The sequence below is a fragment of the Tetrao urogallus genome, assembly GCF_951394365.1.
Source record: "Tetrao urogallus genome assembly, chromosome: 19".
Taxonomy (NCBI): Eukaryota; Metazoa; Chordata; class Aves; order Galliformes; family Phasianidae; genus Tetrao; species Tetrao urogallus.
The window spans coordinates 1517748-1544142 of record NC_136832.1 but is presented as its reverse complement, the minus strand read 5'-3'; the positions used below and the strand labels follow the sequence as shown (position 1 = coordinate 1544142).

General features: G+C 48.4%; 2 protein-coding genes across 2 annotated transcripts in view; one reads left to right on the top strand and one right to left on the bottom strand.

Annotated features, from left to right (window-relative positions):
• Positions 1-6452: 6452 nt before the first annotated feature.
• Positions 6453-9547, top strand: PRF1 (perforin 1; the record flags this gene model as incomplete). The annotated part of the gene is made up of 2 exons (XM_079544685.1): positions 6453-6985; positions 8131-9547. 2 exons carry the CDS (start codon positions 6453-6455, stop codon positions 9545-9547), a joined length of 1950 nt encoding a protein of 649 aa, XP_079400811.1.
• Positions 9548-16018: 6471 nt separating this feature from the next.
• Positions 16019-26395, bottom strand: part of LOC306953711 (ankyrin repeat and MYND domain-containing protein 1-like) — a gene marked incomplete at both ends in the record, with an annotated part of 23400 nt that continues 13023 nt past the window's right edge. Inside the window, 6 exons of the mRNA XM_079544684.1 lie at positions 16019-16182; positions 19151-19305; positions 21339-21405; positions 22816-22981; positions 24179-24292; positions 25023-25154. Of these exons, the coding sequence (XP_079400810.1) occupies positions 16019-16182; positions 19151-19305; positions 21339-21405; positions 22816-22981; positions 24179-24292; positions 25023-25154 (798 nt within the window). The remainder of the gene's footprint in view (positions 16183-19150; positions 19306-21338; positions 21406-22815; positions 22982-24178; positions 24293-25022; positions 25155-26395) is intronic.

Here is a 26395-nt window from a genome sequence, read left to right as displayed (position 1 = left end):
GGCACGAGCTGAGGCTGGCTGCTCGCCTCCTGTGGTTCAGGGTGTTTGAGTGAGCTATGCAGAGACCTTCTGGTATTGCGTTCTTTTTCATCCAGGCCCAGAGGTCACCTCTGTGTCATGAATGGACTTGCCAATGGCAGCGAGACCTATTCTGCAGTCATGAATGCCATCAGAGAGCAGCTTTCAGCCAGGTGACACTTTTTTGGTTGTCTAGGGGAGCTTGGGAGATGAAAGAGGGGCTTGACCAAGAGAGGTGAATAACTTTGAAGAACAGGGAGGAGTTCAAGTCCTGTCGAAGCTAGTGTGACACCGACAAGGAACCTTAAGCTCTAATCCTACCTGTAAATGCAATCCCTCACCCCGACAAGGAGTCACTACTCTAAACCCCTACCTCAAATCTTGCTTTCACAACGAAGTCCAAACCCACAGTCCCTGACTCTGACTCTGACTCTGCTGGTCACTCTAACCAGTAGCCCTTATCCCTAGGACTGAAATGTGAGCTTGAGCTTTCTCCTTTGCCCCAGGCCAAAAAGAAAACAGCCTGCAAAGAAAGCCCATACCATAAAAAGTGACCAGGTACCCTAAGCAGCATGTTATAGCATCTCTTGAAAATTTGCCTCATCCTTCATCTTTAAAGGTGAGCTTTAATCTTTCAATCCTGTCTGGATCATTTTAACTCCAAAGCTGTGGTGGGCCCATCCCACCACCATCTGCACGTCTCCTACCCTAAGCTATGAGGCCCCTTAAGGAAGGGCAGTGATCCTGAGATTCCCATAGCTGCCATCTGTTGTTGGAAGGGAAATGTGGCTCATAGGCCAGAGGGAGTGTCTGTACCAGGGAAAGTGTGGGACAAGGCATGGACGCTGCACAATGGGACAGAGAGCAGTGTGAGAAGGGAACAGAGGAAAGGGAGTGCTGCACAGGGGGATCAGCAAAGGGAAACAGCAGCACATGGCACTGAGGGGCAGAGAGGTACAAGATACAAGAGATAGCCAAGTGGCACTGAGAGCCGGAGGGGAGCACGGGGCCCGCTGGGAAATCAGGGCTAGCAAAAGCGGTGGAGTTCAGAGAACCCCCCGTGGTGCCATCTATGGTCCAGATGAACGATGTGGAGGGATCCAAGGGGCAAATCACGTTTGTGACAGCTGATACCTGGGGAAGGGATTGCAGTAATGAAAGGGAGGAAATACAGTGGATCAAGGAGGAAGAAACAGCTTGAAATATAGAGGAGATGGACGCAACTCGGTGTGGACGGTGGTTTGGTCAGTGCTTGTCTGCACAGACGCTGCCTGATCATTGTGCCTCCTTATTTGGCCCTGCTCCTGGGTATTTGCTGTGTGAGTGTGCTCGCTCTTGTGTGCGTTTAGGAGTGCATGCTTTGCTGTCCAAGAGCAGATGAGGCTGGCAGGTGGAGGAGGAGGACAGCCGAATCTGGAAAGATCCTGGGTTGAATCTCCCAAGTGGATAACAGCCCAGAGCCTGGGCAGGGCATCAGGGAGGCATCTGAACATCGTCATGGATTAGATGGACACCTGCATTTGAGGCAAACTTTGGAAGAAAAGGATTGCAAACATCGTTGCTGGGAAGAAATGTCTATCAGGCTTTAGTAATGTGATGATATCCAAAAAAGTCACTCCAACCTGTGCTGTATGTGAAGCTGCAAGCTCACATGTAAATGGTACGGCAGGGTATTTGCACAGTGTGTGTTCCTTGAAGAACAGGTATCTCCAGTTTCTGGAATCCATATGTTCCTATAAGGCCATGCCATATAGTGGCAAGAAATGAGAAGACCAATTACTTTTTAATTACAAACAGCAATAGCAATACTCTCACAGGAGATAAGATTAGGAGAAACTGTTTGTTTCTCATTAGTCTCATACTTACAAATCATGCAGTGTTTGTAAGGTGTCCTTAACTGCGGTGTGAAACATTTGGATTTGGATTTGCACTGTTTGCACAGGAGATTTGGTGTCGTTTGGTGGCACACTGATGCTCAGCTGCTTTCTTTAGATATTGCAAGAATGCTTTTTGTCCAATGACGAAGGCGTCATTTTTATCAGATGCCTGTGAGCCGAGCTTAATGCATGGCAATGAGAAGAGGAACGTGAGAATTCCTGCTCTCTTTGGTGTCGGCTTTGGTTAGGATGTATGAATGCAGATGAACAGTCCCGTCAGGATCTGTGGGGGTGCTGACATACAGGACCTAACGTGTCACTGCTTCTGATCACAGCAACAGCCGCTGCTCAGGAAGAGGGAAGAAGATACAACCATCCCACAGTCAAAGAGAAATCTTCCTGGATTTCATGGCCTGGAAGTCTGAAACGAACTCTGCTGTGAAAGTATTGCGCTTATTGTCTCCAGTCAGGGATGAATGACTGCACACTCCTTAAATCTGCAGTTGGAAAACCAAAACAAACCATTGCTGCATATCTGAACTTGCACCTTTTACTAATGGAAACGATTCTGCTAAACTCATACAAATAAAGATGAAAAAGAAATACTAACTGAGCATGTGAAAAGTCTACAGGAATAGCTTTGAGAAAAAGAGAAAGCGGTTCTAGGAGCTAGAGCCCAAGGCCTTGATATGGCTCGATAACATGTATGTAGCAGATCTCTTTCAGATTCGCCCCTGGAACCAAGCTGGGTAGGTCTGTTCCAGGTGCTGCTAACATCCCACACAACAGTAAAAGCCTTGTGGATACATCATACTAGAGGTAAGAAGGTCCCTCGAACACAATGAGAACTGAAGTCAGCTGGACCCTTAGAATTGTGAATCCAAAGGCAGAAATGTGGGCTCTTGTAATTGTTAGAAATGTTGATTTGATGAGTGCAGCACTTGATGTAAATGCTTATGTATCTCTTATGGAAAACATCATTGCAGATCAGTGTTGTTTGGTATGTGGGCAAGCTAAGGATTTAAACTTTTCACTTGTTGTGCCATGAGCACTGCTGTGCTTCTCCCTTCCATGTGGTTGTGTCTGGGGAGAGGAAGACCCAACGCCACCAACAGCAGGACAGCTCACCCCTGGCTTCTCTGTCATGCTTTTGTACAATGTGTGTTTTTGTTCTGCACCTCTCACAGAAGTGTGACAGTGAAGGTTTTGTTCTGAGGCCTTCACACAACTGTTGCGGCTGTTTTTAGTCACCAGTTAGCTGCAAGTCCATCTCTTAACCCATCAGGAGGGTGAGAAATCACCATGTTACAGTTCCATACGGTGTCATAGAGTCTGAGCCAGAAAGAAAAACATCGCTTCATTCCCACAACTTCCTTTATGCCTTCCCCTTCCCGTGTCCCTTTACCCTTTCCCTTCCCCTTTCCTTCTGTTTCCCGTTCCACTGCCTCCTTCTCTGCCCACTCCCCTCCCACCTTCACCTTTCCCTTTCCCCTTTCACTTGCCTTTCCCTTCCCCCTTATCCTTTCCCATTCCCCTTCTACCTTCTATTTTCCCCTTCTCCTTCCCTTTCTCCTTCCACATCCCTTCTCTTTTTCTCTTACTTTCTCCTGCCCTTCCTCTTTCCTTTCCCTTCTCCTTTTCTCTTCCCCTCCCCTTCCCCTTTCTCCTTCCCCCTCCTGTTCAACTTCCACCTTTACCTTTCCCCTTCCCCTTACCTTCCCCTTACCTTCACCTTGCCCTTCTGCTTCCTGTGACTCTTAACCCCTCCCCTTTTCCCTTACAATTCCCCTTCCTCTCCCCTTCCCCTTCCACATCCCCTTCACCTTATCCTTACTTTTCTCTCAGTTCTCATTTCCCCTTCCTGTTCCTTTCCCACCTTCCTCTTACACTTACCACTTTCCTTTCTCCTCTTCTTCCCTTTCCCTTCCCCTTCACTTTTCCCTTCCCCTTCTGCTCCCCTTTCCTCTTCCACATCCCCTTCACCTATCCTCTCCTCTTTTCCTTCCCCTTCCCTCCACCCCTGCCCCTTTCCATTCTCCTTCCATGTCCCTCCACCTCTTCCCTTTTCTTGCCCCTTCCCCTAACCGCTCCCCTGCTACCTTTCTTTTTCTCCTTCTCCTTCCCCTTCCCCTTCCAATTTCTCTTCCCCTTCCCATTCCCTTTCCACCTTTGTCTTAACTCTTCCCCTTCCTATTACTGTCTCTTTCCCCCTTCCCCTTGCACTTCACCTTCCACTTCCCTTTCTCCTTACTCTTATCCTTCTCCCTTACCCCCACGCTTACCCTTACCCTTTGCCCTTCCCGTTCCTCTTTCCCCCTTACACTTACACTTTGCTCTTCCTTTACTCTTTCATTCTTTATTCATTCTCCTTCCCCTCTCCTTCCCTTTCTTCCACTTTCCTCTTTCCTTTGCACTTCACCTTCCCCTTCCCTTTCTCCTCCCCCTTACTTTTCCCCCTTATCCTTTGCCCTTCCCCTTTCACTTCCATCTTATTCTTACTTTTACTCACTCCCCTTCCCCTTCCCTTCCCTTACTGATTTCCCCTTTCCCTTCTCCTGCTTCCTTTTCCTCCTGTGCTTCCCCTTCTCTTTTTCCTTCCCCTTTGCCCTCCCCTCCTCTTCTCTTTTCCATCTTTTCCTTGCTATATCCCCTTACTTTCCACCTCACATTCCCTTTTCTTTATCTCTTCCCCCTTCCAATTTCCCTTAGCCCTTTCCATTCAACTCCCATCTTCCCCTCTCCCCTTCTCATTCCCCTTCCTCTTCCTTTCCATTCCCCTTTCCCTTTTGCTTTGCTATCATCCTTCCCCTTTCCCATCTCCTCCTCCTTGCCTTCCAATTCCCCTTCCTGTTTCCCTCCCCCTCCATTTCACAATTCCTTGCTCCCCCCATTTCTCCTTTACCCTTCTGCTTTCATTTCCCCTTTAACCTTCCCCATTCCCTTCCTCTGCCCATCCTCTTCTCCCTTTCTGTTTCCCTTCCTCTTTCTCCATCCATTTCCCCTTCCTCCTTCCCTTTCTTCTTCCTCTCCACCCTTCCTCTTTCCTTTTCCTCTTCTCCCTTCCCCTACGTGTTCCCTTTCTACCTTCCCTTTCTCCTTCCTCTTCTCCCTTTCCCTTCTACTACCTGTTTCCTTCCCACGTTCCCCTTTCCCTTTCCCATTCTCCTTTCCTTCTCCTTCCTCTTTTCCCTTCCACCACCCGATCCCCTCTCATCTTCCCCTTCTTCTTTCCCTTGCCCTTCCCCTTCCCTCTTCTTGTCTTCCCCATCCCCTCTCCCTGCCCTTTACCCCTTTCTCCCTTCTCTTCCTTTTCTCCTTCCCCTCGCACTTCCTTTTCCACTTCCCACTCCCCTCCCCTTTCTCTTTCCTCTTCCTCCTTCCCCTTTGCCCTTCCTTTCCTTTTCCTTTCCCCTCCTGTTCCACTCCTATTTCCCTTTCTTATTCCCCCTTCTCTTTCCACTTCCCCCACCCCCCACCTCCTCCTGTTTCTCTTTCCCTCTCCCCTTTCTCTTCTTCCTTTCCCATCCCTTCCACTCTTCTTACCCTTTCGCTCTTCCCTTCCTTTCCTCTCCCCCTTCAATGAATCCTTCATCTTCACTCTCCTCCTCCTCCTGCTCCTCCTCCTGCTCCTCCTCCTCCTCCTCCTTTTTCCTTTCCCTTTGCCTCCCCCTTCCCTTCCCATTCACCTTATTCCACCTTCTTCCATTTCCATTCCCCAACCTCTTCTCCCTTACTCTTTGCCCTTCCCCTTCCCCAGCTGTCTCAAGTTCAGCCCCAACTTTGTCACTATGGTGCCATCTCCGTGTCCCCAGTATCCCCAATGCCCCAACTGTCCCCAGTGTCCCCAATGTCCCCACACCTCCCACTATCCCCAATGCCTACAGTGTCCCTGTTGCCCCCATTGCACACAACATCACTATTGTCCCCCTCCAAAAAAGCACTTTGCACCAGCCCCATTGTCACCCCCCATGCTGTGACCCACATCCTGTATCACCGTGGCTAGGAGGTGTATGTCACTCCCCCTCGGGGTGACTCATAGCTGCTGGGAACCTCAAATACAAGTTTTTTAGAGGGGACAGGAAGTATCACCCCCCAACTTGTGGAGCGGGGATGTGTGAAGGGTGACGCTGGGGGTGGGGATGTTGGGGTAGGAGGTGTTGGAGCACACCCCACAGCAGCAGACACAGCAGAGAGGACAGGTGAGTGCCAGCATCCCCTTGTTCCTTTGTCCCCTTGTCCCCATATACTTATGTCCCTGCGTCCCCACATCTCCATGTGCCCATTTGCCCACAACTCCTTGTCACTATGTCTCTGTGTCCCCGTGTTCCTATGTCTCTGTGTCCCCGTGTTCCTATGTCCCCATGTCCCCATTTCCTTGTCCCTGTTCCCATGTTCCCATCTCCATATCCCCATATTCCCAAGTCCCTGTATTCCCATATCCCCATGTCCCCCCCATTCCCACAGTCCTGTGTCCCCACCTCCTCCACCTCCCCCCCCTTCTCCATGCCCACACCCCCGTGGACTCACCACATTTCCATTCCCCTGCAGCCGATCACCATGAAGTCCGCTCCCCACTGTCTTGCCTTCTCAGTCCTCCTCCTCTTCCATCATCTCCCCACCATTTGCCCCCAGTGCCACCGTGCCGTTGGTAAATCCTGCCGTGTCCCCCCGGCTCCTGGCACCAACATTCTGGGTTCAGGTTTGGATGTCACCACCATGTCCCTCACTGAGGGCCAAGTGTTGGCCATCACCAAACCCACCGGCAGGCACTGTGTGGTCTGCGTGAACCAGCTCCACAAAGGACAGTCCCTCCTCCTCTACAATGGCGTCAGCAAGTGGCGAGCAGGGAGTAAGTGCCAGCAGAGGTCCTCACTGGCCGCTGGCAGCCAATCCATAAGGATGCTGGTGGCCCAGACAGAGAAGATAGCGCAGGATTGGAGAGTGGGGCTGGAGGCAGCCCTCAGCCCGGGGGGAGGAGTCACCCTGGCCATGGCCGGGTCCCACTCACGCGTGGCAGAGTTCGGGATGCAGAAGGAGCGGGAGGACCGCTACTCATTCGCCAGCACCGAGCTGCACTGCGTGCACTACTGGTAGGGCTCCAGCTCCCTCATCCTTTCTCCCTGCTTCTCCATCTCCTCTCCTCTTCCATCTCCCCAGCTCTTTCCATTTCCCCTCCAGTTCTCCTCCATCTCCTCCTTCTCTTCCCTCTCCACCGTGTCCTCCTTGCGCTCCTTGTCTTCTATCTTTCCTCCATCTCAACTTTGTCCTTCTTGTCCTCCATCTCCATCTCTTTTCTCTCTCCCCCATCTCCTCATCCTCCATGTCTTCATTCTTCTCCATCTCCTCCACCATTGTTCCCTCTCTTCCATCTCCCCCTTGTCCTTCTTGTTCTCCATCTCTCCTCCATCTCCCCCATCTCCATTTCCCTCTCTTCCCTCTCCTCCATGTTCTCCATCTCTCCTCCTTTTCCTCTCCTATATCTCTTCTGTCCCTCCACCTCCACCCTACAGATTCCTACAACCCCCCTCCAGCACCTCCACAACACCCCAAATTCCCCTAAAATTCCCCAGAGATTCCACACAATCACCCCATAGACCCCCTCCAGCACCCAAGGGCCTCCCACTGACTCCTCCAATCACCCCATAGCCTCTTGTAATCATCACATAAACAGCCCATCCCCCCCACTGGTACTTCATAGACACCCCACAGACACTCCCAAATCATCCTGTAGCCTCGCCATAGACTCTCAAACCACGCCAGGGACACCCCAGGGACACTCCACAGAACCCCGTAGAACTCACCCACAGATCCCTTCAATTACCCCGTCTACAGAGCGTCTTGTGCTCCATCACTGCCATCCACTTTTGCCACACCGCTATGATGGGCACGGACACCCAAGAAGCGGCTGATTGTTTTGGTGCAGAAATGACCTCCATAGACACCCCATAGATCCCAATCACCCCACACATGGCTCAATCACCCCATAGGCCCCACACAGACCCCCCTCCAGCACTCAGTCACCCCATAGACCACAAAGAATCCCCGCACAGACCCCTCCAGTCACCCCACAGCTTTCCTCCAACACTCCATAGACCCCTCAATCACCTCATAGGCACCTCAATCGCCCCTCCCCATATTCTCAATCTTCCCTCAATCACGCCTCCCCATAGATCCCCATTAACCACAAAGGCTCCATAGAGCCCCAATGACATTTTCTCTCTCTCTCCCCCTTCAGGATCTCAGCTTCACCTAAACCCAGACCGTCCCCCCACTTCCTCCATGCTGTTCGATCCCTCCCACCCCACTTCACCCCCGCCACCGCCCCAGATTATGCCGACCTCTTGGCCGCCTATGGCACCCACTACGTCCACTCGGCCCAACTGGGCGGCCTCCTCCGCTCCATCACCGCCATCCGCTTGTGCCGCGCCGCCATGATGGGCACCGGCGCCCAAGAAGTGGCTGATTGTTTGGGTGCAGAAATGACAGCCAACGTGAAGTCAACCACGTTCAGCGCCATGTCCAGTGCGTGCCGCAAAGACAAATCAAAAAACAGCGCCCACAGCGACTTCAATCAAGTCTTTAATGAACGGATGGTGGAGGTGGAAGGTGGTGAGCAACATGGCGACCTCCTCTACGGTGCATCACAGAACTATGCCGAGTGGTTGAGATCCCTGCAACGCCTGCCTGGGTTGGTTGCCTCTAACGTCAGGCCTCTGCACACCTTGCTGCCCCGCCAGGACCCACGCCGGGGAGCACTGAAGGCAGCCATCGGTCACTACATCACATGGAGAGCATTGAGGGCGAACTGCAGCCAACAGTGCGCCGCTCACGGCATGGTTGGGTTGTGTCAGTGCGGGTGTGCAGCCAACAGCGTGGTCAATGCCGACTGCTGTTCCAAACACCGCGGGATGGCACAGGTGACAGTGACAGTGCGGGAGGGCAGTGGGTGGCACGGTGACACTTTCACCGCAACCGATGCGTATGTGCTGCTGTACTTCAATGGTCAGCGGCTACGGACAGCAACGGTGTGGAACAACAATCGGCCCAAGTGGGGTGCACGGTTCGATTTGGGGTGGGTGACACTGCACCCGCATCAAAAGATGAAGCTGGAGGTGTGGGATCAGGATTATGGGTGGAATGACCACTGCTTAGGGGTGTGCGAAGTACCGGTGCAGGCTACAGGCAAACAGCAGCGCAACGTTGTGTGTTTCCCAGGAGGCGGTGACCTGAGATTCAGCTACAGTGCCACGTGTGGGCCAAGCCTGGGGGGTTCTCAATGTTCAGAGTACATTTCACAGCCCCCCAAAAGACAAGGGGGGCTCTACAGGTTGTCACAGTGGCCACCAAAGACTGGAGGTGGTGGCCCTGTGGCATGGCCACAGCACAAGGAGGGAGAAAAGGAGGCGGTGGACGAGGAGGAAGAGGAGGAAGTGCAAGAGGAAGAGGACGAGGAAGAGGAAGAGAATTTTTGGGAGGTACCAGGGGTTTCTGAGGACAATGAGATGATGGTTGAGAACAACGACCACCAAAATCCATCACCAGATCTCCAAAATCCATCATTCAACCCTCAAAATCTATCAGTGGGTCTCAAGAAGGATCCAGATCCACAGATTGCATTTCCACGCTATGGGGCAGCTCCTCCAATCCTATGACATCCATCCTTCATCTTGATGGAGGCTTTTAGTCCTCCAGCCCCAGCTCCTGCCCTGCAAGTTCTGGTGTCCCCCCCACCCCTGGTATAGTGTAATCTGTGGGATGTATACATTTCCCTCTGCCCTCAGCTCCAAGCTATGCGCAGGATTAAATGCTTTTTGCTGCAGCATCCCCTCTGACTTTGCTTTCTTGGGGGTACGCTATGGGTCTCTATGAGGCACTATAGGGCTCTATGGCACCATGGGACTCTACAGGGCTATGTAGGCTATGCTCTCCTTACTGCGACCTCACCCTCCATGGGACTCATCGACGCTCCTCCCCATCCCCAATTATGGTGGTGGCCGGGACACCGCCCCTCCTCCTATTGGCTGTGGAGAGGAGGGTGGGATCATGGGACTGTGGGAGGTGTGGGGCTGCTGTGGGGCCAAGGAATGCTACGGGGCTGCTATGGAGTGTTGTGGGGAAGCAGTCTGAATGTGCTATGGGGCTGAGAAAGGTGTGGAACACTATAGGGGCTATGGGGAGACTTGGGGCAAGGGACCATGGGGAGATGTGAGCGGAGCCACGGTGCAGTGCCATGTACCTCCCCTCCCCCACAAGCTCCCCCCTAAGGGGTGGGGCTATCGTGACAAGGGGCGGGGACACAAGTGGGTGGGCAGAGCCTGACGAGGCTGGGCAGAGAGGATGTGGGGCACTGGGAACCATAGAGCCCCACAGAGCACAGGGAGCGCCACAGAGCCCCACAGGGACCCATAGAGTCTGATCACATAATCACAGAATTGTAGGGGTTGGAGCAGACCTCCGGAGACCACGTTAGGCCACCCCAATAAAGCAGTTCCATACAGCCAGTTGCCCAGCTCTGGGCAATGCACCCTGGGGTCCCATTGTCATTCTCGGCCACCAAGGCACACTGCTGGCTCATGATCACCGTGATGGACACGAGGACACCCAGGTCCTTCTCTGTAGAGATCCTCTCCAGCAGGTTATCCCCTAACCTATACTGATGTGTGCGGTTCTTCATGCCAATTCTGCAGGCATTTCTGTTTGTGCAACAGCACAAAAACAGGTCAAATAAGCAATGCAAATATAATGGGTTCCAGAGATAACAGGGATGCTAAGGCACAGTCTAAGGCCTTTTATTTCCTTGTCGGGATCCCCGAGGTCTTCTAAGGTGTTTCTTGCTCCTAGGAGAGGCCCGGGGAGACACAGAGACATCCTCTTTACTCAAATGCATCTCTGCAGGAACCTGCATTATCTCAGGTACTGCTGCCTCCTGTAACAGAGGCTCTGGGAACAGACACACACAGGTATTAGCAATGGGGGCACAGGGATGTGGGAAGACAGGGCTTAGGACCTGACACTAGGGGAACAGGTGACACAAGAGGCCCTGGGAATAAGGAGGAGATATGAGCAAGCAGAGGTCAGACACTAAAGCTGGGGGGACATGCAAACAGGGCACATAGGGTGACAGAAGCTACAGCTTGACACCAGTGGCAAGGAAGTGCCTGGGGACACGTTAAGAACCTGGCACAGGGCACAGCAGAGACTTGGAACATAAGGGACACATGTCACCAGAAACACAGCAAGACATGGAGAAGAGAGGGCTCAAGACAAAGCTGCTGATGGACAAAAAAGGCCACAGAAGAACCATGGGAATGAATCAGTGTATGTGCTGCTCTTGGGAGTTCCCAAAGCCACCCCTGATCTTGGGCTGCCTTCCAGAGTTCTCCCAGAACCTCACAACCCTAAGGACTCCCCTTGATCATTCTGCATGCTGTCGTGCTTCACAAGGCCCTCATCATAATCATAACCACAAGATGCCCCTTTAATCCCACTAGACCACTGGGACCACTGCGTGCCCCCAGGAACCCATGGGCCTCCCATTACCCTCCCCATGACCTTCCAGCCCCCTGAGACCCTAAGGTATATCCCAGATATGAGGGAGCTCCTCCACTTACCCTACGGTCCCTTTCATTACCCTGTAGTCCCCTAGACTTAAAATCCCAGCACTTCCCTTGTAACCCCTCAGCCCCACCTGTGCTGGGATTCACAGTGGTCTCTCCCTGCTCCTCGGGGAGGGTGGTAGGCATCTGTCCCTCTGGGCCATGCTCGGGGCTATCCACATAAACCAGGGTCAAGTCAAGGCAAGCCTGGGCTCAGGGACAGAAGACGGGCAGTGGAATCAGGGCAGGCCTGACCTCCATTGCACATTTACTTTCAACAGTGCTGAGCTCACCTGGGGCGTAAGGACGTAGGCATAAAGCTTGGCGTGCCGAAGGACAGTTCCAAAGAGGTGGGCTGCGATGCGGGCAACCTGGGTCAGCCCAAATACAGCCACACTGACCGGAGGATGCTACAGCAATGGCACCATGGCAGCAGCAGGCAAAAGAAAGTCAGTGGGCAAGAGAAAGTCAGTGGCTGGGAAGCACGCAGGGCACGTGGGAAAGGAGGGGAGGGTGTTGGGAGTCTGAGGGTGTAGAGCACAAGGAACATGCAGGTTCTGGTGAGGCTGCAGGAAGTGTGCAAGAGTGTGCTGGCTCAATCAAACACAAGGCAAAAGAGTACAGAACATGAAGGCGCCAACTTCATGTTGCCAGGAGTGCTGGGGACATAAGTAAGCATATGGAAAGCACGCAAGGAGCACAGGAGGCCCTACAAGTGCGTAGAGACGATGTGAGGACCATGCAGGCTTCAGTAAGCATAGATGGAGTGTGTCAATGCCAATAACTTCATGAGACATATTTAGGTTGCTGTGAGGATGCTGGGAAATATGGGGAGCGTGCAGGAAGCACACTGGTACTACTGAGTGTGCAGGGGTTGTGCAAGGAGCACCTGGGGGCCAATAAGCATGTGAGGGGTGAAGACTCACATGCACAGCATGGCACAGCAGCAGCTCGCTGAAGTAGGCATAGCATTCCTCCACATCAGGCAGGGGTGTCTCTGGGACAGTCAGTGGTGAATGAGACCTTCGCAGTTCTGTGCCCCCCACTACCCCCCGGCCCTGCACTCACGGGTGCACATGGTGATGGCACAACGCACAATGCGCAGCAGGGCTGAGAGTGGCCCTGGGGCCAGCTCTAACTCCTGGCCCAGTTCCACAGCCGCCACATAGGCATCCAGAAGGACAGGGGGACCCGGCAGGACCTCTGCCAGTACACTGGAAGAACAGGCATACCATTAGAGGGCCAGACAGGGACACCGGGGGGGACATGGACATGAAAGGGACAACTTGGGACAACACAGCAGGGAAACCAAAAGGGACTGGAACATCCTTCAAAGGTGCAATGCGGGCATTTTCAGGGAGAGGAAAAAGGATAAATTGGGACACTCTAAGAGGTAGGATACAGTGGTAACACCCTGTGGGGAAGACAAGGACACCTAGAGGGCTGTGAAGGAGAACAGCAACACCAGTGAGAGATATGGGAGCATCTTAGGAGGGAACAAATGCACTTAGGACTGGGTTCTAAGGTGTCCTGAGTGGGACACTGGGACTGACAGAGAACCAGGATACCACATGGATGAGAGGAAGACTATAGGAATATGAAGGTGAATGGCATTAACCCAGTGACATCCCTGGGCATTCTGAGGTGGGGTACCAGGGTTGTCTTAGTGGACTAAAGCATGGTGTCTTTTTAGGGATTCCCAGAGGCATTCTTCAGGTGTCCCATGCATACTTTGAGCATGTTCTGGGGTTGTCCCACAAGTGTCCCACAATGTCCCAGTATGTTCCCAGCATGTCCCAGGTGTTCCAGAATGCTTCTACAGTGTCTCCAGTGTGCCCTGTTCTTGTTCTGGTGGCTGAGCCCATAGGCTTTTTCTCCTGAATGTCTCAAGTGACCCAGGTAGCCCAGGGTGTTCTAGAGTGTGCTAGGTGTCCAAGACCCCTACAGACAACCCTGTTCCCTCACTTACACACGTCGATCCTGCTGGGTTGGGGCTGCCTGAAGTCGTTCCATGACCACCACATCCAGGTCTGTCCTGCAGAGACAGAGATAAACCAGGGAATGGCAGGCAGGAGAGGACAAGGGACATGGGGACAGATAGAGACAGTAGAATCTGAGGAAGAAGGAAAATAGCTGGGGATGTGGGTGCCCAGATATGCAGTTGGGAACCCACTGACATGAACAGTCCTGAAAGGAAGAATAAGGGACAGGAAAGGAGGAAGGGGCAACTGTGGACAGCTGAGAATAGGAGACCTGAGCATGGCTGGGGACAAGAGGGTAAAGCAGATCCATGGTGGATATTTCAGAACACGGCAATACTCACCAGGGATGGATCCCAGTTTCACAGCTGTCAGGCTGGGACAAAAAGAACAGGGCTGTGAGCACAGGCACTATCAAAGCCACCGCCCAAGCCCAAGTCCAGGAACGAGGGAGCCCCAGCATGGCCGGCACCATCCGCGGCAGGGATGGGCACATGACATCCACAATCCAACGGCAGAGCCATCGCCGTCTCAGCCCCGGGGAAAGGTGCAGCCCCACCTCGCCGAGCAGAGCCACTTCCATGCCCACACTTAGGCACAGCGACGGGGCGCCTTCGAGCTGCCAGCGCGGCCACAGCCGACCTCAGCACCGGGGCCTCTCCAGCCTCAGTACATCCGCCTCAGAGCCCGACCCTGAGGATACGGGAAGGTCCCAAACCGCTGGCGGGACCTTATCGTCCATCACCGCAAGCCCTTCACTACAGCCCGCGGGCCGCACTACGGCTGCCACGGTGACACAACACCGGACAGGTGCTGCAGTGCGCGGCCGGCGCTGCCCGCCCACCGCAGTCGGCTGCACGGTCACGGCAGCCCCGAGCCGCTCCGCGGGCTCCCACCTCTCTGCTCCCTGCCGTTGCCATGGCTGCCGCCGCGCCACCGCGCCGTAGGTAGCAGCCACTCGGCAGGAGGTTTGCTGCAAGGTGCGGAAAGCGATGGCCAATCAGAGAAGCTCTCACTGCTGTCCAACAGCGAGTGGAGAAAGGACGCCAGCCAATCCCCATCGCCGTCCTTCAGAGATGGCAGGGATTCTAACCAATCACAGAGTGACTTCTTAGCAGCACCCTGCTTTCGGTCCCCCATTGCACTTCCCGGAGCAGCAGCCAGACGGGGCCGGCGGTCACCCTTCCTTCCCCTTGACTTGGAGATGCTAAACAGAGGAACTGAGGGCGCCTTCACCTACCATCATTGGTTATGAGGAAAAACGAACAGCACAAATATGAGGAGGCCGTTTAACAGAACCAGTAGGTGCATCCACGATATATGCTCATCTAAGAATTCTCTCTTTGAAAGGTGATGGAATATCGCTGGTATCCATAATAGAAAGAGGCAAATGTAAGATTGTGCAAGGCCAACAAATGTGCTTTCGTTTTCGCAGCAAAGTCTTGTGGCTTTTATTTTAATTTTTTTTTCAATTGGTTGGAAACAGAAATGCTGAGGTACTGACAGGCTGACTCCTGTTCTTACCCCTGCCATCAAAATGGTTCCAAAGAATGTTTATCAATCAGGTGATAGGCGCTTTATATATAAAAATATAAATATAAATATAAAAAAATATTGGTTACTTGGTCAGAAAAAAATAATGGTTACTTGGTCAGAGAGCTACCTGGAGGTCCTGATGGATGAAAAACTTAACATGAGCCAGCAGTGGCATTGCAGCTCACAAAGCAAATGGGATCCTGGGCTCCATCAGCAGAGGGGTGGCCAGCAGGGCAGGGAGGTGATCGTCCCCCTCTGCTCTGCTCTTGTGAGGCCCCATCTGCAGCACTGCGTCCAGGTCTGGAGCCCCCAGTACAAGAAAGACAGGGAGCTGTTGGAGAGGGTCCAGAGGAGCCCCAAAGATGAGCAGGGGGCTGCAGCACCTCCCCTATGAAGACAGGCTGAGGGAGCTGGGCTTGTTCAGCCTGGAGAAGAGAAGCTGCGGGGTGACCTCAGTGCAGCCTGCAGTACCTAAAGGGAGCCTACAGACAGGAGGGGAATCAACTCTTTGAAAGGGTAGATAACAGCAGGACAAGGGGAAATGGTGTTAAGTTCAGGGAGGGAAGATTTAGATTGATGTCAGGAGGAAGTTCTTTACCGAGAGTGGTGAGGTGCTGGAACAGCTGCCCAGAGAGGCTGTGATGCCCCATCCATCCTTGGAGGTGTTCAAGGCCAGGTTGGATGGGGCCCTGGGCAGCCTGGGCTGCTGTGGAATGTGGAGGTTGGTGGCCCTGCGTGTGGCAGGGGGTTGGAGCTTCGTGATCTTTGGGGTCCCTTCCAACCTGAGCCATTCTGTGATTCTGTGAAGCGTAACATGGATGTACCCACATCCCACACACGCCAGTTCTGATGGTATGGAGCTCATGTGGCATCACGGAAAGATGCTTTCTCTTTATTTCCTCAAAGCTTGTCAGACTGTGTCACTTTTAATCTTATTAGAAGTGGAGTACAAGGCAGAAAGAAAATGGCATTCAAACATGGCCATACAATAGTAAGTGGTACTTGAAACAAGTCAGCCATTCTTCTGGTGAGTCTCTCTTCCACCACTCCTAACCTTATCCTTTCTTCTACCTCTCTTTTCTCCACCTTCTCGTCCATTTTTGCAAATGATGTTCTTTTTGTGTCCTTTGTGACCCGCTGTGCTTGCAGATGGAAACGTCTGACCTGTGCTCTTCTCTGAAAATAAATAAATAAAGTGAGCTTTGGTTTGTTGTTTTTTTTTTTTAATTAACCATAAACTGGGTATGTGATTTGAGAATATTCCTATTTTGGTACAAGTGCATTGTTAACAGACAACTGTCAATCCGCTATTTGTACCTACTTACGTACCTATAAACTTCCCAGCAAACTGACCACATGCAACTGATACTTGCTGCTTCTTGTAAGCATCTTAGAAACTGCTAGACCTGCTGCTAATGCTGCTAATTACTTCAGGATATTTGTTAAACATTGAGTTTTCCTCACAAGGTGCAAAAGAAATGCTAACTGTATTATCCCATAGTTAAAAGCACAGGAAGCAGAAAAAGGAAGCAGAAATCCAAGAGCAGAAAGCTCTTGGAGCAACAGACTGAATGGTTCAAACTAATGTAAGTTAGGGAATTTCACATCTTTTTATTTTGGAGAGAAGAAACAAAACAAAGAAACAAACAAAACAAAAATAAAAATAAATAAACCTTTTAACCTTGAAATTAACCAGAAAGGAATACAGTGTTTGAAAAGTGTTTTTGTTATCAGTCCTCTCACATAAGCAAGCTTGTATGTTTTAATTATCACCGTTACTTAACACAGATCTGGGACAAACACATTTAAAAATATAGCTGTAATTTTCCCATCAAAATGAGCATTAATTGACATTCTCTCAATTTCATACTGAGAGTGGTCACAGCCATTAGTAAGGCCATCACCTCCTCTTTGGCACCACTAGAACAGTGCATAGAGGCACCTCAGGATACACAGGATGGACTGCATTGTCAGTGCTTAAAGGGGATGATTCTCTTCTACATAAACCTACAAATTATCATGAGAAAGGTGCCAAACAGCTGTGTGCAGTGAGGTCTGTTTGGTTGGGCATTTGAGTGAAGGCCTTTACCAGAAACGTGGCAGATGGAAAATGCTTTATACAGCTCCAACATTTAAGAATTGTTATTATATACGTAGTAAAATTTAATTTATTTGGTTTTGTTTTTTGAGAATGAATTGTAACTACTCTGTGAGGTAGGAGAGGCTTGTTTTGCTTTGTTTGATTGCAGTTACAGTGTTTTGGACAATTACAAGAACCGCTCCAAACAAAACATCATTGGGCAAGTTGGAAAACGTTGAAATAATTTTCTGGATCTTACGCTCCTTTTCTTGGTGGGAAAAGTAACAAATTCACTGGAGAGTTCTTGCTCCTCTACTCCTTGAAAATGTAGTTTGCTGTTGGATGGATAAGTACAGGTCTGTACAGGATTCACCTACCACACTGGGATGGTGTGCTTTGCAACTGTTTTTCTGTATCTCCTTCAGAACATTTTATAACAGTAATTTGTTCTTCAGACATAAACGGCTCTGGTGTGTGGCACCAGAGTCACTATTTCAAGTGTTCCCAAGGTGATAAAAGACTGAAAGTAACAAACTATGAACAACAAACATTTCACGCTCTACTGCTACCCTAAATCAAACCGTTCCCCGTTCTATGTGCTTTCTCGTCTTCCTACTCCCATCATATCTCATTTCTTTCTCATCACAAAGCACAGGATGACTGAGATCAGAAGAGGCCACTTGAGCTGGCTGCCCAGGGCTCCGTCCAGGCCAGGGTCTGATGCCCTCTCAGAATGGAGACAACCTCTCCAGACAACCTGTATCACCACTTGTCCACCCTGACAGTAAAAACGTGTTTTCTTGTGTTCACATGTCATTTCATGTGTCTTGTGTTTCCATCACCTCTGGTCTTGTCACAGTGAAGAATTTTTCATATTCATTAACTCCTATCAGGTATTTCTACATGTTGATGAGATTCCACTACATCTTCTTCATATTGAGGATGGTGAATCTCACATCTCTGCCTCTCATCACAGCACAGACACTCCAAGCCATTAATCACCCCAGTGGTCCTTTGCTGGACTTAGTGCACTGAGTCCATCTTCCTTGCACAGAGGAGCTCAAAACACAGGTACCTTCACCCCAACAGGATTTCAGCCATGCTGAGCAGGGATTCTCCTCTCTCAACGTGCTAGTGATGCATTTTCCAACACAGCCCAGTATGTTCTTGGTTTTCTTTGCTGCTTGTCCCCAGAATGGCCCTAAGGTCCTTTTCTGAAGAGCTGCTCTCCGTCTGGTCACCCCCCTGCACTTATTGGCTCATGGAGTTGTTCCCCCCAGATGCAGGACTTTCCTTCATTGAATTTCATGAAGTCCTTCTCTTCCTGTTCCACTAGCCTGTCAGCTCCTCCTGACTAGGAATGCACCCATTTACATTGGCACTCACTCTTCCCAATCACACGCAGTTGCTGAAGGCACACACTGTCACATGTTCAATACTGTTGGCCCCAAGTCTGTGCCACTGGTACAGTGCTCCATCCAGACTGTTTGATGCTGGTCACTGCTCTCTAGGCCCAGTCATTTTGTCAGTTTTCAGTCCACCTTGCTGTCTGCTTTTCTAACCCAAACTTTGTTTGTCTGTGAGAAGACTGTTTGCTACAGAAGCCAGTGTCAAGAGCCTTAATAAAGGTGATGTAAACAACTTCCTGTTTTCCTCTCATCCACCCAAGCTCACTGTAAGAACCTATCAGTCTGGTTAGGTGTGATTTCCTACATTAAATCCTTGCTGACTGGAAATCCACACATCTGGAGGTTTTCAGCATTAATTGGCTCCACAAGCTTCACAGGGATTGAGGAGGGTGACTACCTGTTCTCTCCTCCCTGAAGCCACATCAGGTCCCCTCCAACCAACCACCCTGTGATTCTGTGCCAATCTTCTACTGCTTCTGTTGTGGGTTTGCGTAGTCTTAAAGCTGGTGGTTTTCCAAAACATTCAAGTGAATGTTCTTATTTAAATTTCTACATAGAATGCATCTGAACAGTTCATTCAAAGGAAGGCATGCCCAGGTTATTATTACATATACACAAATCACCATGCTGACACAGCAATGGTGATTGAACCTACCCAGCAATCCTGAGCACTCACGACTGTGTCGTTCATTCCAGGATTTCCTTCTGCAAGCCTCACTGCAAGTAAAGACCTCATAACAGCGTTTGCAGGGTGACAGCTGGACACCAACAGAACGTCCGCACTGATAGCAGTACTTAAAGATGGGCAGCCTGGAACAAAGGTACTTGTCAAACAGAAGTACATTATTGTTCTTTCTAGCCTTAGTCCTGACAATTATTCTGCAGTTGAAATATAAAACAAAGAGTACTTGGGCTGAGGCTGCTGGTGGGACTAGGAAGCAGACTGTTAGATCTAATTGCAAGCTGGGCTCTGCTCTTACAGGTTCTTTAAAAATTTAGGAACTCTTTACAGCACACAACTCCTTAGCATGACCTGTCCAAGCCAAACAGTTCTGTGCTTGTGAAATCTGACAGGACTAGATGTAAGATAAAGCCAAAAGCTATTCATGCAAAACCTTTCATTCCTGTGATAGAATTTTCTTAAAAGCTAAGATACATCTGAATACATCATAGCTTTCACAGGCAATACCGAATATATTTTATATGCTACCAATTTATTACAGCCTTCCAGCTATGTGATACAGTCTCTATTAGAAACACTGCTTTATCCCTGCACAGCAGCAAGCAGGTTGCACTAACACTTCACCTCTGTCAGTAAGTCACTGCTGACTTTGTAAAATCTTTGTGTGCTTCAACCTTCCAGATTTTCTGTTAGTTCTTTTTATGCCCATGCTGGACACGTTGGACACATGTCCAACCTGCTGGCTTGCCTGGGCCACGCTAAGTGAAGAGGAATTGTCTGGGGCCACATATAAAATACGTCGTTTGCTCCGAAAGTAATGCCTCCTATTTATTTCCCTGGAATCTACAACAGATACAGTGAGCACAGTAACACTGTTTGATAGAACAAATTATCAGCTACAAAACACAAATTTTCAACATAGTCACCACCATTAGCTCTGCATTTTTACCAGTGATGAACAAGAACCTGTATGCTGTGCTTGTATAAAGCTGCACTGGCAGAGGTGACCACTGTCACTGCCACCACTGCTGAAATGCACCACCCACCCCTCACTGTGCTCACATCCACTGCTCACATCCACTGGTTGGTCTCCATCAATGTTCACAAGCATCAATGAATGGCACTCACTGGCATTTTTTCTGCACAGAGGAATTCAATTCAACAATAATGTTTGCTCCATACACACTCCCATGTCACACACCGTTCTGTCACACTGCCCCTCTGCTGCCATCTGTCACACAGCAACAACACAGTAGGATATTCATGGGAAGATTCAGCCTCTGCTGCCATCCCACCAACATCTGTTACTGGTCTTGTGGGCAAACATAAAACAGGAGGCAGTACTTTCAGAGCAGTCCCCAGATGCAATCTAAAGTATATGGGCAACAGAATTTATTTTTTTTATTAAAACATAAAATGAGAAAGCTACAAAGCTGTAAAACTAGTGGGATATGTGATCTTGTTTTTCTGAAACTAATGTCAGTCTGGTTCAGTGGCAGTAGCTGCAGTTCTCATTTAGCTCTCTTGGTCCTCAGATATATTTAATCTCATTTTACTCTTCCTGTACCCTTGAGAACAGCTGTTCATAAAAGTACGTACTGCCAAAAAGCAATGACATCAATAAGGCTGATTGTGAAGTGGGGGGTTTTCTCTCTGGTAAGAGAGGGCTTATAACATTTGGTAAAGAGAGGAGATCAGATTTTTCTTCCAGTTGAATATCTGATTGCAAATCTACACATTCCATTTGAAAATTTGCATGTCATGTGTTAGTGTCAACTGAAAATGGAGTTGCAAACACATACCAAAAAAATGTTTTTTCTTGACGGCCTTAAAACATCTTCTCAAATTCCTGTATCAAAATGGAAAGCATGGCTGCGTATTTCTCAGCATTTGCAGGGTACTCTATGGTACTGATGACTGAGTTTAAGAGATGCAGATATGCTGCTCCCACAAGATGACTGAATATTATGCCGACTCTTGTGGTAGAGTCTGAAGATGGAGTGATGTGATCAGGACAGAGAAACAAGGCAACTGCAGCTGGTAAGACTGAATAGATGAAAGAAAAGTTATGAAAGACAAAAATGGCAGTGCTTGGAAAATATCAGGGCTTGTTATTTTTGACTAAGAACAGTAAATACTTGCATGCATATCTCTGTCCTACCTTCCCTGTTCCTCATGATGGTTCCTCTCTTTTTTCTCTGAAGCACATACACGAATGGCTGAATCCACTACAACATGACAGAGAGGAGACCAAAATCAGCGTTCCAACTACAGAAACAGAGCATTAGTCACAAAATCAACCTCTGTTAAAAATTTGGGGCACCACACACTGCTTGGTGAACTGTCCACTGTATAAATCTTTAAGATACTGAATACAAAGCATCTCTTGTCAGTGAATCACAGAATTATTAAAGTTGGAAAAGACCCTGAAGATCATCAACTCCAACCATCCCATTAAACTACTAAGTCCATCACTAACCATGTCCTGAACATCACTGCACTGTTAATAATACCTCCAGACAGAGCGACTCCACCACTTCCTCAGGCAGCCTGTTCCAATGCTTGATAATCCCTTATGTGAAGAAATTCTTCTTGATATCCCACTTAAACCAAACCTGGCACAACTTGAGCCTATTTCCTTTGCATCCTATCACTGTGTGGGAAAAGAGATCAACCCCTACCTCACCACAACCTCCTTTCATGGAGTTGTAGAGAGCCATAAGGTCTCCCCTGAGCCTGCTTTTCTTCAAACTGACCCATTCCAGTTCTCAGCCATTGCCCATAGATCTGTGCTCCAGAACCCTCACAGCTCCATTGCCTGTCTCTGGACGTGCTCCAGGGCCTCAACGTCTTTCTTGTAGTGAGGGGCCCAAAATTGAACACAGTACTCAAGGCGCAGCCTCACCAGCGCTGAGTATGGAGGACGCCTGGGCACACTGCTGTCTCACGTTCAGCCCCAGATCCTTTTCCTCCATGCAGCCTTCCAACCACTCTGCCCAAAGCCTGTAGCGATGCATGGGGTTGTTGTGGCCAAAGTGCAGGATGTGGCACTTGCTCCTGTTCAACTTCATCCTACTGGCCTCAGCCCAGCAATCAGCCTGTCCCGATCTCCCTGTAGGGCCTTCCCTGCAAAGTCTGTTACTGCAAAGGTAACAATCTGATATTCAGATGTCACTTTTCAAGTGTGATACATCTGCCTCAAAGACTGGTATCAGGAGCTTACAAGCCTCAGGAAGCATTTGAGAACTACTGAGGAAGACCATTTAGATCATCTTAACTTGTATATATTCATTGTCACTACTCTAATTAACACATTAATTAGAGCATTAGCACAAAAGAGATGCTAGGAAAGCAAGCTCCCTCAACCACTCATTAATAAATGGTAATAGATCTTCTATAGGAATCTACCAGGTAGCAACAGACCGTCACTAAGCTCATACTGAAATTGCTTCCTCCGTGCCTTTTTTGCTCCCTTTGTGTTTGCAGGAACCCCAAACATTCTCCTTACCAAATATGTAAGCACAGTTTTTACCGAGTTCCTTTTTCAGGCAGCAAAACCAGAACTATAACAGTAAATTCCTCTTCACACCTGTTGATGCCACCCTTCATCTCGAAATACTCTTACAGCCTTAACTAACATTTCTTGGACCTTCTCAGCTCTTCTTGATCCCACTCTTTCTCTTTCAGAATGACGCGCTCACGGAGCTTTGCTGTAACGTGCTCTAGCAGTGCCTGGCGTGCTTGAACAACTTCCTGCTCCGATGCTGACAGCATGTGGTACGGTGTGTTAGCAATTCTCCTGTCCTGAAACACAGTGTGAGTTAATCCACTGACGTAAGGGAGCATTAAATCTAACGCCATTTTCTCAAAGCTAAACCAAGCCATCCCAAAAGCACAGCACTGTCCCTAATAGATCCTGGCTAGGAGCTTCACCTGTGATGAGGGGCACGGGACGTGCCCAGGTCTGAAGTTGTGGTTGTTGTTGATAACTGTTGTTATCAGTTTGGCGAGTACTCGGTGAGTCAACTAAAACAGTTTTCAAACGTTTCAATAAGGTGGAAGCTGCCCTCATCTTGCAGAGCTCCTCTCCCAGCACCTGTGAAAGTGCTGAGAAGCTTCCTGGAAATGGAAAGACATCCAGAGGGTGCTGCTTGCCCACTGTTATGTTTCTCCCTAAAAAAGCTATATATATGTATATGAATAAAGGCAGAATTGCTTCCAATTGGAACCATCAAAGAATCCTTGACTTTTTCAAAGCTTGTTTTCTGAAACAGGTAGGCCAGGATAAAAAGAATCCGGCAGAAATGTGTTCACTGCAAGATTAGTAAGTACGAGCTTTTACTACAGTAAAATCCCTTTTGAAAGGAACTAATGAATTACTGAGTTTCACTCTATTTCTTGTATGTAGTAAATAAATAAACTCATTTTGTTTAGCAAATATACTTAGAATATGTTATAGATAATATACAACATACATATGCATACATACGTATCTTAACATATGTTTTATTTAATTCCCTTATTTTTTAAATTCATTATTTTAAGGTTTGATTGATAAGGCATTTTCATAACTTGTAACACACTTCAAATTATTATCATAAATATGTACTATGTATTATTATTATTTATATGTATAATACCATGTTATATATAATAATCATATATATAGTACATCACAATACCTTCTCCTGATTTCATTGTAGCCTCACAGAAACAGATGTGACATTTGTGTTTAGTTTCTCAATGTATGATTACATTTAACTTTCTCCAATTCAGTTCCGAATGGAGTGTTGTTGTAACAATTATCTGCACAGGCAAAATGCTTAAGAGACATTCAGACTTGAAATGGTGAATAGTTCAGAAGCAATGAAAGGAGAAAGCAAATTTCCATTGAGCATTTTCAAAGGCTGCCCTAGACAAACTGTGAGGATGAAGCAGAACACATATCTGAATGGATACAAAGAACACTGCATTTTTCCAAGACAGAAATGTAAGTCATACCTGATAATATTTATAATAGGCAAAGTCAACAGCAGTTCCCACAGCTTTTCTCTTTCCCTCCTGAAGAGTCACTGGTGCAAGGATATCTGCGCCAGCTTCAAGCAGCTTATCAACCTGAAGACAAGAAACCATTGCACATCCCAGCAAAAACAAAAGCTCCCAAAAAAATCTCCTTCATGCTATGTCTAAAGAGACAGGACTGATTATCAGAGCTTAACATCTATTTGTGAGATTGCTTTGTGCATCAAACCACACATTTCTTCTGCTCCATTAAAGCTGTTCATCAGTTGATGATCTAAACATGTTTTCTAAGTAAAGCCTTCTTGCAGGCAGTTGCTATTTGGTTCTGGATATCTCAAAATCCTGCATTCTGAATGAGATCAGCTCTGTGGTTCCCGGGGTGAGAAGAAAAGTTCCAACTTTCATACACACAAACACTGCCATTGACCTTAACGTAGAGAGAAAGTGAACTCACCCCAAGTGGGATTCCCCTATCCACAGTAGCACAACACACCTCTCTCCATGTGAATGGTGTGTTTATAAACAAGGAAACAGATCTTACAGAGCTGTGGGTTCTACAGTAATCCTATTTGCCTTTAATGACATTTTTTTCTTTTCTAAACCAAAAGGTTGTCATCCTCTTCAAACACAAAAACAAATGGCCACACAGATACCCTGCTCCACAGGACAGGAACAGGCAGTGTTAGGAATACATATATATGAACTGTTCTTCATATATATTAACTGCTTATTACCCATTAAAGAGAAAGGGAATTAAATGCACCTGATAAATATCATTGCTTTTTCTGAAGTTCAAACTTAAAAAAAAAAGACATTTTCTCACCAAAGCAATCCTCTGTGCTGTTGTTCTCTGGTGTTCATATGTGGTACTGACAGCTGCACAGAGGGCACTTTCCACGGCTCCACTTAGTGGCAGATTTGGGTCAGCCCCATGTTTGAGGAGTTCAACCACTGCCTGCAAAGGTAAATGTTACGAATTAGTGGCTGAGGTAACTTTTGGCAGCTCCACAGCAGGAAAGTGAGATCCTAGCCACATTAGCCAAGGCCCTAGAGCTTTAGAGTACACCTGGAACATCCACTAGTATTTGTCACAGAGCTGGGACGTGCACTCAGCACTGCTAAGGCCACAGAGTCCAGTTCCGGGCTCCCCACTGCAGGAGACACAAAGCTCAAGGTGTACCTAATAATAGATATGTAATATCTATATTATCACACAAACATAATTTATAGTATTATTATCATGTTGTATTATTAATATTATTATTTAAATATGTTTATCTATAAATAATAGATAATGTCTATAGACATTACAGACAATAATATCAAAGTCTTTTACCAATGTATTTTTAGACATTATCAGTGTGTGCACAATGAATCCAAGCTCATTCCAGTGCCAATACAAGAACACACAATACAATACCAATTGTAACAAAGGAGGTTCCATCTGAACATTAGGGAGTAACTCTGGGCTGTGCAGGCACTGGAGCACTGGCACAGGATGCCAAAAGGGATTGTAGAGTCTCCCCACTCAGAGGTCTTCATAAAACATCTGTAGGTGGTCCTGGGAATCCTCTTCTGTGTGTCCCTGCTTGAGCAGGAAGGCTGGAGCAGATGTCCTGCAGAGGTCACATCCAACCTGAACTGCTCTGTGATTGCACGTCCACCTGGACATAGAGCTGTGACCACATCTCTGACTGTGGCCATCCAGCCGACTCCTGACCCACCGTACAGTCAACCTTTCAAATCCATCTCACTCCAACTTAGAGACGCGGATGCTGTCAACACACATATCTGCTTCATTACCTGGTTTGGATGTACATCTGTTGCACCACAGTGTCAGCTGTGGACCTGCCCCAGAATGGGCAGAGGAAAGTCAATTCCTTGCTCTGGGAAGATAGTTGCTGAATTCAACTGTGTGAACTACAAACCTTATTTGTGGAATGCTTAGTCTCATTAGCACCAAAATCACTTTTTGAAGTCTGATCATTAACCTTTTCACTTATCACCATGTTTCACATGTCACCAATGACTACATTTTTGTCTTCTACCCAGAAAGAAGTGTTTTGATATTTGGTTGAATCACTCTGGGCAGGGAGATTGCACATTAGATGATTCTCATGAATTCATAAACATGAACACATTTATCAAAATATTAAGTCCTTCTGAATTCTACCCAAGTATTTGTGGCTACCTCAT